This window comes from Barbus barbus (genome assembly GCF_936440315.1).
Source record: "Barbus barbus genome assembly, chromosome: 21".
Classification (NCBI taxonomy): domain Eukaryota; kingdom Metazoa; phylum Chordata; class Actinopteri; order Cypriniformes; family Cyprinidae; genus Barbus; species Barbus barbus.
This window is the reverse complement of record NC_136749.1, coordinates 7268076-7281123: the sequence shown is the minus strand read 5'-3', so window position 1 is coordinate 7281123 and position 13048 is coordinate 7268076. Positions and strand designations below refer to the sequence as shown.

At 39.0% G+C, this 13048-nt stretch overlaps 1 protein-coding gene across 1 annotated transcript in view; it reads left to right on the top strand.

Moving 5' to 3' along the window:
* The first annotated feature begins 8214 nt into the window (after positions 1 to 8214).
* The window catches only part of LOC306887877 (NADH dehydrogenase [ubiquinone] 1 beta subcomplex subunit 9-like), a 53163-nt gene continuing 48329 nt past the window's right edge, over positions 8215 to 13048 (top strand). The window contains exon 1 of the mRNA XM_079445881.1: positions 8215 to 8338. Within this exon, the coding sequence (XP_079302007.1) occupies positions 8250 to 8338 (89 nt within the window). The 5' untranslated portion in view covers positions 8215 to 8249. The remainder of the gene's footprint in view (positions 8339 to 13048) is intronic.

Below are 13048 nucleotides of genomic sequence, written 5' to 3'. Positions count from 1 at the left end.
AGGACAGAAGGGCTGCAGTACGACTGACCATGGTGCTGACTGTACTGGAGGCCTCTGCGGAGGAAACGTGTAACCAGGGTGTGTCTGCCCACTGACTGTCCACCAAGAGAGGCATGGTAGGCCGAAATCACCGCCACAAAAACCATCAAGGTGGAGTGGGTTAACCCTGCGGAGAATCAAGCCTGCAGGAACTCCAGCACTGTACCAACCGGGCAATTAAGTTGGTCTAGCTGGCGGTCTCCGGACCATGAAGTGAAGAGTCTCCACTTCAGGGCTCACAGTTTCCTCATTGAGGGAACTCTGGATTGGAGGATGATCTCAACAACCTCGATTGAGAGACCAGAAGCTATGAGCTGTGCCCCCACACCCACAGCTTCCACAACTCCGGAAGGGGCTACACAAGGGTGCCCCCTCCCTGTGAGAGGAGATCCGTCCTGATGGGAATCTCCCATGGAGAGCCGTCAAGGAGAGAAATCAGGTTCGAGAACCATACTCGGCCTGGCCAGAACGGGGCTACTAGCAGCAGCTGGACACCGTCCCGGTGCACTCTCTCCAGAACTCCAGGGAGCAGAGCAATCAGGGGAAAGGCATACAGACGTAGCCTCGGCCAAGTCTGTACCATGGCATCCAGCCCCAGTGGAACCGGATGAGTCAGAGAGAACCAGAGGGGACATTGCAATGTCTCCCGAGTCGCAAAGAGGTCCACCTGAGCCTGGCCAAACACTGTCCAAATCTGCTTGTGAAGCATCCATTCCCTGGGCCTCGCCCCTGCCTCGACAGGATGTCTGCTCCCACATTGAGATGCCTAGGGATGTAAACTGCTCTCAGCGGTTCTAAGGCACCGCCGTGTGACCTTGATCATGCGAAGCGGGTTACCCCTAGGGGAGAACCCCTTGGTCTTGAGCCACCACTGTAGGGGTCGCATGTGCAGCAGGCCAATAGGCATCACATTGGATGCAGCTGCCATCAGAACCAGCAGTCTCTGAAACTGCTTGACAGTGAGTGACTGGCCTCCTTTCACTCTTCTGACTGCCATGAGGATCGACTCGATTCGAGCAAGGAACATACGTGCCTGCATCGTGGTCGAATCCCACACCACACCAAGATAAGTGGTTCTCTGTAATGGAGAAAGCACACTCTTCTTGGCGGTCAGTCTTAACCCTAACACTTTTATGTGAGCGAGAACAACATCTCGATGTTGAGCCGCCATCTGCTCTGATTGAGCAAGAGTCAACCAATGATCGATGTAATTGAGTATGCGGATGCCTTGTAGCCGCAACGGAGCTAACGCAGCATCCACACACTTCGTAAAAGGTCGGAACACACACCGGAAAAAGGTCTTACCCACGATCTTGACACCTCAGTGTGGAGATCGGGGAAGAACGGCAGGCTCTGTGTTGGAGGTGATCTCTTCGCTCGCAGAAAGTGTTCATCAAGTCTGCTTGTCTGTAGCTCAGCTTGCTCCTCGGCCGGCCAGTCGATCTTTAACTTGGCCTCAGCACGAGTCATTACCTCCAACAGCTCCTTATACCGGGGCGACTGAAGGGGCGGAGCCTCGGCACTCTCACATTCACCCTCCTCGGAGGATGAAACGCAAAGTGCAGAGTCCGCGCCCCGGGGGGAAGTGTCCGCAGAGCGGGCTTCCGATCCTGGGGAGCGGCTTGATGGGTGGGGAAGGAGATAGGGACCCACCCGTCTCCATTCCCTCCAACAGATCCACTTGCAAACCCCACGAGCGCCGGCACCGCTCCGCCTCGGCGGCAGCGGCACCAGCACCGCGGGGAAAGCTGGTGAAGGCTCCTCTCTCATGAAAGAGAGCCTTCCGGGAGCGAAGCACGTGCATTGGAAAACGTCCACGATGCGAACAGCCGACTCCCTCGAGAACGCGCACAAGCTGTGTATGTCACCTGCAGAGATGTATGCTTGAAGGGAGGAACACACAGCCTGCACTGCGAGGTCATAGCTGTATGCAAGAAGATATCAGGGAGCTTATAACAGTGGTTTGGACAAACAACACTAAATAAGACTCACAACAGAAAAATATCTGACAGATACACACAGAGCACCTCGCTTAATAACAGAAAGCTGATGCCGGTTTCACCGCACATGTTTTTGTACCAGCTGGTCATTATGTCACTCTCTAACCATTAGGCCACGACTTCCCATGAAGAGTTATATGTTATTTCCAGTCTGTCTAAATCAAGTTTCGTGTATATTGATAGGCCTACTTGTTACTATCTCATCTAAATAGAGTGGTATGAGCTCGCGTGGAAAATTAAACTGACAAATACAACACAGTTAGCATAACATATGCACATAAAAGTACAGCAGAAGCACGTAACAATCTACTCACCAGCAAAATACACGATTCTGGCGATGAAGTGAGACATCTGGTTTCACACAGCGGGCAAGTTGAAGATTACTTCCTCGGAGAAATACCATTCTAAATGTTTCGTCGTGAATGTGTGTGTCTTCAGTGTAACTCGATAGACCTGTTTCGACTATGTTTTCTTTGAAAAAAATAAAATAATCAGAAACGCAACATTTTACAAACTGTCTGGTTTGTAACTGTCTGGTCTGGTTGGCGGTTGATAAAGGCTTGATGTCACAGTTCAAAATCCAAAAGTGTGCCAAAGTCTGAGAGTCGCCATTGTCATGGAAATGGGCAGCAAGCAACGCAAGCGTAAATGCCTATGTGCATAATATAATTATTAATGTTATTATGTTAATGTGTATAATTATAATAATTGATTATTTTGTGTACCATATATATATATATATATATATATATATAAAACCAGTGTTGGGGAAAGTAACTTTTAAAAGTAATGCATTACAATATTGCGTTACTACCTAAAAAAAGTAACTAATTGCGTTACTTAGTTACTTTTTATGGAAATTAATGTGTTGCATTACTTTTGCGTTACTTTTTAAATCTGGCCAGGGCTTGCTTGTTTGATTTTAATATAAAAAAGTTATATTTTTTGGCAAACGTAAAAGCCCTTTCACACCAAAAGTGAAATGAATACGCCTCTCAGGCTGAATGGAAAGTGAATTCACGTCTGTGCAATAGAATGTAGAAGTTCAACACACTTCAGCAATAAAAAAAAGAAGCTCAAATGTTTATCTAGAGTAATTTTTGCTTATTAGTATGGTTGAATTGGATCACTGAAGGTCAGCAGAAAAGACATTGGTTAATAAAATGGGATTAAATACATAAAGGATATTTGTGTTATTTAACATTTAATTATTGCAGGTTTGCATCATATTCTGAGTTGCATTTCACCGTTTTTATTCATTTTGAGGAATACTAAATCTGTTTTTTTTTTGCAAGTGAGATGAATTAATGCATGTGCACATTTATTCTAGAACTACAATAACATCTTACTCCCAATTTGTCTCAACATGGAGACAGAAGAGCTGTCACTCAATAAATGGGAAAAAAATAACTGGCGTTACTTATTTGAAAAAGTAACTCAGATATTTTCTTGTAAATTAAAAAGTAATGTGTTATTTTACTAGTTACTTGAAAAAAGTAATCTGATTATGTAACTCTCGTTACTTGTAATGCGTTACCCCCAGCACTGTACAGTGGTGTGAAAAAGTGTTGGCCCCTTCCTGATTTTAAATTTTTTTGCATGTTTGTCACACTTTAATGTTTCAGATCATCAAACAAATTTAAATATTAATCAAAGATAACACAAGTAAACACAACATGCAGTTTTTGAATGAAGTTTTTTATTATGAAGGGAAAACAAAATCCAAACCCACATGGTCCTGTGTGAAAAAGTGCTTGTCCCCTAAACCTAATAACTGGTTGGGCCACCCTTAGCAGCAACAACTGCAATCAAGGGTTTGCGATAACTTGCAATGAGTCTGTTACAGCGCTGTGGAGGAATTTTGTCCCACTCATCTTGGCTGAATTGTTGTAATTCAGCCACATTGGAGGGTTTTCGAGCATGAACCGCCTTTTTAAGGTCATGCCACAGCATCTCAATAGGATTCAGGTCAGGACTTTGACTAGGCCACTCCAATGTCTTCATTTTGTTTTTCTTCAGCCATTCAGAGGTGGATTTGCTGGTGTTTTTTGGATCATTGTCCCATTGCAGAACCCAAGTTCGCTTCAGCTTGAGGTCACAAACAGATGGCTGGACATTGTCCTTCAGGATTTTTTGGTAGACAGCTGAATTCATGGTTCCATTTATCACAGCAAGTCTTCCAGGTCCTGAAGCAGCAAAACAGCCCCAGACCATCACACTACTACCACCATATTTGACTGTTGGTATGATGTTCTTTTTCTGAAATGCTGTGTTACTTTTACACCAGATGTAATGGGACACACACCTTCCAAAAAGTTCAACTTTTGTCTCGTCAGTCCACAGAGTATTTTCCCAAAAGTCTTGGGGATCATCAAGATGTTTTCTGGCAAAACTAAGACGAGCCTTTATGTTCTTTTTGCACAGCAGCGGTTTTCGTCTTGGAACTCTGCCATGCAGGCCATTTTTGCCCAGTCTCTTTCTTATGGTGAAGTCATGAACTTAACTTGAGGCAAGTGAGGCCTGCAGTTCTTTAGATGTTGTTGTGGGGTCTTTTGTGACCTCTTGGATGAGTCGTCGCTGCGCTCTTGGGGTAATTTTTGTCAGCCGGCCACTCTTGGGAAGGTTCACCACTGTTCCATGTTTTCGCCATTTATGGATAATGGCTCTCACTGTGGTTCGCTGGAGTCCCAAAGCTTTAGAAATGGCTTTATAACCTTTTGCAGACTGACAGATCTCAATTACTTTCTTTCTCATTTGTTCCTGAATTTCTTTGGATCTCAACATGATGTGTAGCTTTTGATGATCTTTTGGTCTACTTCACTTCGTCAGGCAGGTCCTATTTAAGTGATTTCTTGATTGCGAACAGGTGTGGCAGTAATCAGGCCTGGGTGTGGCTAGAGAAACTGAACTCAGGTGTGATCAGAGCTGGGTAGATTACTTACAAATTGTAATCCGTTACTGATTCCAGATTACATGACACAAATTGTAGTCAGTAACGTAATCTGTTACATTACACATTTTAGGTAATATAATCAGATTACTTTGAGATTACTTTTAGATTACTTTTGATTTAACTCGTTTATCACATTGATTTAAATAACATTATCTTGTACCATAATGATGTAAAAAATGCAAAGAGTAAGAAAACTTGTTCCATTCATTGTAATTTCAAGTGCATTAAACATTATATTACAGTTTCCCAAACTAGGGTTCGTAAAGGAACTGCAGGTGGGTTGTGAGTTTAATGAAAAGCTGACAATTAATTAAATCATAAAAAAATAAATTAAAATAAATCATTTTAAAACAAACTCCCTTTTTTTTATTTAATTTTTTTTTTTTTTATTTGAACTCCCTTTCGAGGAAAGTCTCTTCACTTGGCGGCCATATTTGCAACGCCTTCAGTCAGCTCATACAAGACAATCTTAATGAACAGGGGAATCCTGAAATCTCAAAAACTGCTCGCTGAACTCACATTATGTCAAATCAGCAACAAAAATCTGAAATTAATTGCCCCATGAATGTTGTTTCTTATACTCAAATAGCGTTTAAAAAGCTTATTTTTCAGGCTAGACCAGGCAATGCGCATGCAGAATCATAACCTGCTTATACTATGCATGTGGATTGGCAGGTCTAGTCAGGTTTCTTTGGGAAATTTGACTCTTTCATTTGAAAGGTGGTACTATTCCTCCATATTGCGTGTTGCAGTTTCTCCCATTCATAGGAGTGAACAGTCTTTGTGTTTCTATAGTCTTTGTTTTAAATAAAACACTTACTAAAAAAGATTAAATATTTTTATTTACCTGCATGCCATGTGATCATTAATCAACATCAAAGAAACCATGAACATGCAAATGTGATACTTAATTATTGAAATATTTATTTTAAAATCTCAGAGGTACTTAAAGCAAATATATTTGGGGAATAAGGTTTAGATGACAAAAAGTTTTGGAATGCCTGCATTACCTTCGTTTAAAAACTGCATGTTGTGTTTACTTGTGTTATCTTTGATTAATATTTAAATTTGTTTGATGATCTGAAACATTAAAGTGTGACAAACATGCAAAAAAATAAAAAATCAGGAAGGGGGCCAACACTTTTTCACACCACTGTATATAACACACACAACACATACTGGACTGTATTTCATATCTTAGAAATATTGATGTTGTCATTACATTATAGCTGTTATAGTTACAATATAACACATTTATCATAAATTAAATTTACATTTACATTTACATTTTTGTGAGAATGTATTATCTGTGCTAGGGAATGAATTTGTAGTTTAATAAAATTTCCAATTATGATAAAGTGAGATCAGACAGTTGTTTATATTGTAAAATACTTTAGCAGCTGGCATTTTTACATATTACAGCTTAGCATTTTTATCATATTAATTCAGATCTTATAGTAGCCTTAAAAATATCAAATTACTTTATTTCACATACTAAACTCACCTGCATCATATATTTTGCCAAATATCACACAAAACAATACAAATACAATACAAATACCACACATTGTATTTTATGTGGTCAATTCATGCTACATAGAAAGTGCTATGGCAATCCTGTCATATTTAGCTTGTGTTGGAATTACCACACAAAAACAACAGAAAAACTACATACAGCATCTAATGGTAAATTCTTGTGATACTGTACAACAGAAAGTGCTGTGGTAATCCTGTCATATTTAGCTTTTCTCATTTGTTGTGGTAAATGTATGTAGTACTGCTGCAGTACCACAGGAGGCCTATAAAACACAAACGAAAATAACAATTACACAATCACTTTTAATTGTATTGTTATTTTCGTTTGTGTTTTATAGACCTGCAGAACGGTGCATAAAGGGAACTAGTGAGGGAGGGACATAAAAAAATGGAAAGCAACAATGTCTGTGTTCCTGTGAAGGTGACTTTCGTGGACTCTTCATGACTCTCAAAACGTAGAATCAATTGAACCGATTGCTTTAAATGATTCAGTGTTTTGAAACTCTGCACGCTGAGGACATCTGCAGGTTGAAGTGTAAATGCAACGAGAACACAGCATGTTTATTGACGTTCCACAAAATCATTACAATTATTTTCATTACCATTTACAGTTTAAACCAATAATATGTGCTATGATAGTTAGCCTAGGTTTAGCAAGATTTATCAACGTAGCAAGTTTTTTTTGTTATATATGTGTGGGTGTGTGTGTGTGCGTGCGTTTTTTGTGACAAATGAGGACATAAATTTGTATAATGACACAGGTATGACACAGGTATTACAAGGTGAAGGTGACTTTTCAGGACATTGACCCATGTCCCCACTTTTCAAAAATCATACAGAGTGGGGTTTTTGGGGGGGAAAGTTGAAATGCACAGTCTCCTGTCAGGGCTAAGTTTAGGTGTAGGGCAATAGCACGTACAGTATAAAAACCATTACGCCTATGGGATGTCGATCCTCACTTTTCACCAAAACAAACGTGTGTGTGTGTGTGTGTGTGTGTGTGTACAGAAAGAAAACAAGCAGTTAGAAAACGAATAGAGAGTGCAAGTCTTAGAGGGTCAAGTGTGTATTTATTTATTTTTAAGAAAACAAATACATAAAATAGAAAATGAGAGTGCTAGAGAGATATATCTGTATAATATGCAGTCTTTTATTTGTGTAAAATAAGTTATAATGTATTACATCTGCATAATATATAATATCTATGCATAATATAATATATATATATTTGTATAAAATAACTAATAAACTGACTGTTTTAAATACACAATTTATGTGTATTTAGGGTTCTGCATCTGTCACCAGTATATCAAATTTGCTTCAATCTCATACATTTTTACTAAACGAATTCGCATTTTTAACTGAAAAAAAATTAATTGTTCCCACAATTAACCAATTTATGCTGCTTCTAAGCAGTTTGAATTAATGCGTTTTGAATGCATATTATTATTTAAATAAAATCTAAACTATGCCGTTTTTTGAGTTCAGAAATCTTAACTGTTTCTTGCCTGTTTCATGTACGACCTACACTTTACTGTTATTATTATTACTACTATTATTGCAATTCAAATGCATAAAATTAGGAATAAATATTTTTTGTGTAAACACATACGCCTATATACTGGTTCAAGGGTTCACTTAAATCTGTCCGAAGCATTGATTCGAAACAAAAGATTCGGAAGTTCCCGAACTCGCAAAGCACAAGTGACTCAGAGGGAAAGATGGCGGCTGCCTACTTGACCCACCATCAGAAGGTCCTGCGACTCTACAAGAAATCACTCAGACACATCGAGTCGTGGTGTATTTTCAGGTGAATCCAATTTCTAAATTATAATTGTAGTTTTATATGTTTGTATGTGCATTTATTGGCTGTTTTGAGGAGACAAACACAGCAATCGATCTTAGCCTGTCCTGCTAATCTGTCATGCACATTGCATCTGTGTTAACTGCCATGAAAATACGCTGGGATGCATTAATTTGGTGGTGATAGCTTTGATCAGACTTTTCTTAAACAGGGTGGGTGCAATTATGTAATGTACAGTTTGTGTAGTGCAATGAAGCGAAACCGCAAGAAGAAAGCGTCTCTAGCTATAGCATTTGAAAAGGTCCAAAAATGTAACTTTGCTGCATGCACTCGTCTCATTCAACGTCTTTTAAAATTTTTTTTTTTTATTAATTAATTCCACTATGTATTCCATTAAATTTAAGACGCTGACGAGACGTGACGTAAATCACGTATGGCAGTGAAGTGTCGTGGCAGACACTTATGGAGCGATTTTTGTGCCAATATTCATCAAACAAATCCAGTGTTTTGCAAATAAACAATCTGCTTTGCAAAGAAAAACTCGACTTTCAAACAAATGCAAAGTGAATACAAAACTCTATTTGAGAGAAAATGCGGAGGTATGGATAAATATATGCATTGTGTGTTACAACTGTGAGACTCATTTGCCTTTTTATGAGGAAACTTGGCTTGATTTTCTCACAAATGCGACAGGCTGATTTCCTCACACCAGTGCGGGCAGATTTTCTCACATGTGCAATTGAGCAACTTTCTTTTTCAAAACAGCAGATGGCGCTGTAGATCAATTTACGCTAGTCTCCCGAGACCTGAAACACCTCTTTACCTTTTCAGACCAATATGAGTAGGGAACAGGTGAGTTTCTGTCTTACTATATCTATAATTAACCATTTAGATGTTTTCACAAAGTGACCCTACTACAGTGTCAGTGAAATTCACAACAAGTGCTGTAAAGTTGTTAACATGATTGATTAGTTCAAAAATCAGAGGTGACATGGCTAAACATTTAACTAGGTAGTCTTTCCCTATACAATCTGATCCATTCTCCATACTTATCCTCTGCTGGATTGCGGGATATAGAATATACAGGTGCTGGTCATAAAATTTGAATATCATGAAGTTGATTTATTTCAATAATACCATTCAAAAAGTGAAACTTGTATATTAGATTCATTCATTACACACAGACTGATATATTTCAAATGTTTATTTCCTTTCATTTTGATGATTATAACTGACAACAAATGAAAGTCCCAAATTCAGTATCTCAGAAAATTAGACCAATGCAAAAAAAATTATTTTTAGAAATGTTGGCCAACTGAAAAGTATGAGCATGTACAGCACTCAATATTTAGTTGGGGCTCCTTTGGCCTGGATTACTGCAGCAATGCGGCGTGGCATGGAGTCGATCAGTCTGTGGCACTGCTCAGGTGTTATGAGAGCCCATGTTGCTCTGATAGTGGCCTTCAGCTCTTCTGAATTGTTGGGTCTGGCGTATTGCATCTTCCTCTTCACAATACCCCATAGGTTTTCTATGGGGTTAAGGTCAGGCGAATTTGCTGGCCAATCAAGAACAGGGATACCATGGTCCTTAAACCAGGTGCTGGTAGCTTTGGCAGTGTGTGCAGGTGCCAAGTCCTGTTGGAAAATGAAATCTGCATCTCCATAAAGTTGGTCAGCAGCAGGAAGAATGAAGTGCTCTAAAACTTCCTGGTAGACGGCTGCGTTGACCTTGGACCTCAGAAAACACAATGGACCAACACCAGCAGATGACATGGCACCCCAAACCATCAATGACTGTGGAAACTTTACACTGGACCTCAAGCAACATGGATTATGTGCCTCTCCTCTCTTCCTCCAGACTCTGGGACCTTGATTTCCGAAGGAAATGCAAAATTTACTTTCATCAGAGAACATAACTTTGGACCACTCAGCAGCAGTCCAGTCCTTTTTGTCTTTAGCCCAGGCAAGACGCTTCTGACGCTGTCTCTTGTTCAAGAGTGGTTTGACACAAGGAATACGACAGCTGAAACTGGTTCTTGGTTCTTGAAGCACTGACTCCAGCTGCAGTCCGCTCTTTGTGAATCTCCCCCACATTTTTGAATGGGTTTTGTTTCACAATCCTCTCCAGGGTGCGGATATCCCTATTGCATGTACACTTTGTTTTTCTACCACATCTTGTCGTTCCCTTCGCCTCTCTATTAATGTGCTTGGACACAGAGCTCTGTGAACAGCCAGCCTCTTTAGCAATGACCTTTTGTGTCTTGCCCTCCTTGTGCAAGGTGTCAATGGTCGTCTTTTGGACAACTGTCAAGTCAGCAGTCTTCCCTATGATTGTGTAGCCTACAGAACTAGACTGAGAGACCATTTAAAGGCATTTGCTGGTGTTTTGAGTTAATTAGCTGATTAGAGTGTGGCACCAGGTGTCTTCAATATTGAACATTTTCACAATATTCAAATTTTCTGAGATGACTGAATTTGGGACTTTCATTAGTTGTCAGTTATAATCATCAAAATTAAAGGAAATAAACATTTGAAATATATCAGTCTGTGTGTAATGAATGAATCTAATATACAAGTTTCACTTTTTGAATGGTATTACTGAAATAAATAAACTTTTTCATGATATTCTAATTTTATGACCAGCACCTGTACATATATATTGATACAATTGTTCAACATTCAAAACAATGCAGGGGTATAACAATATATCGTGTCACAATATATTGTAATACTAAAATGCAAATGTATAGTGGATGGCGACAATATTGTGTTCCAAAAATGAAAGCATTTTGAATTTTATTTTTACGTTAGGTCAAGTAAGATTTATTGTCTTTCTGCTATATATGTTGAAACATAGCCTACAGTGGAGAGAAATGCTGTAGGCTACCTCTGCAGTAAAAGTTTAAACAAGTATAAAACTACACATAGACAACCTACTGAAAGGAGTAGGCTAATCTAATTATACAAATAGGCTACTATAATCAAACTAGTTTAAGTTCAGGTAAGCTTTATTGTGATTCAGCTATGTAAATGTACCAAAATTGAAATATTGAAATACTATATTGAAATGGTAACCTGCAAAAAAAACATGGTTACCACACTTTTACAATAGTAAAACCAACTTTAATTTTCATAAGGGATATCATAGTTTATCATATTTATGTTTATATATGGTATAATAATATACATGCCTTGTACAACATTTAAAACTAAAAGTAGCCTGTAGTGTTGTCAAAAATAATCGATATTTCGATAAATATCGATACTGCGCATTCTCTGCATCGCGGTGATCATAGATCCCTACAGATAGCGCTCCTGCTGTGTTCTTTAACAACCAGAGCAGTCATCTTACTATTCACTTCACTTTTGCTATTTAACCAGAGCGAAGGAGACGAGTCCGGTCACGTGTGGTGCTTGTCCACGCGCCTTTGGAGAGAAGTGAAAGTGACAGCTCGGCTAGTATCGGTGTATCGATACTTCGGGAAATTAATATTGGTACCGTTCCGATATTTCAGTATCGATATTTATCGAAAAATCGATATTTTTGACAACACTACTTATCTTGAATTGTGGTCATTCATATTAATAGACTGAATCATGCAGTGAAAGAACGCACTCTAGCATTAAATGCGCTCGCATACTAAGCTAGTCAAACCAGACTTCATCATGTAGTTGTAGCCTACAGAGTGCAAATACTGTAGGTGTGTTTTATTTGGTTTTTGCAATATACTTGATAATGTCATCATGTCTCACGAGTTCAGTATTTGCGCTAAACATGCACAGATTTGGCTTGCATGAATTTCCCCAAGACATTGAGTGAACATAATTTTCAAAAAGTAACCCGCCAAACTGGCTAGTGATTTGACCTGATTGATTCACACCCAGAGTTTAGGTCTACACCTGATCACGCTCACCTGTTTGTGACTTTATAGTTAACTGGATAGAAAAACTGGATTAGTTTGTCCAGGTGCACTGCTCTAGGTTGGAGCAAAACTCTGCATGTAAGTGGATCTTGAGAGACAATGTTGAGATCTCCAGCAATATATTCTGAATGTGACAATTCAGAGAGGCAGGATGACTTCTAGATTGATGACTTACAACACTGGTGTCCAGTCCTGGGCATGGAGGACCAAAATTCTGCAGTTTCTGGTGATATTTGATCAACTGCTCAGGTCTGCTTAATTGGGGTTGGAGCTAAGCCAAACTAAAAAAAGAGAAAGACAACCAATATTAAGGTGTTAAAAAGTTAAAGATAAAGTAAATTTTTTTTATTCATAAATATGCACATCATCTGAAAATGTACAAAGATGAGAAGAAAGCAATGTGTTTAATGAGAACTTTCAACCCACTTAAAAATAAGCAATATTAAGTCACAGATGCATTTCTATTTATTCTTGTTATTCTTATTATTATTCTTGAAATAAGTTATAATTACCTTTTGGTTTATTGATGATTTTCAGTCTCTGAAATAGAAACGTTCTATCAATTATGGATGGCATCATACATGCATCATATGTAACGATATTTAATAAGAGTTCTAGCACCATGTCTACACCGGACAGTGCAACAAACTACAATAGAATCTATATGATGTTGTCTACACTGGAAGTGGCGCAGCGCGACACAACAAATCCCTGACAGTAAACTGATGCCTCGTTCTATTTATGACGTACTGACACAAAGTTCAAATGATTTTTAACAGTCACTTTGTCACGT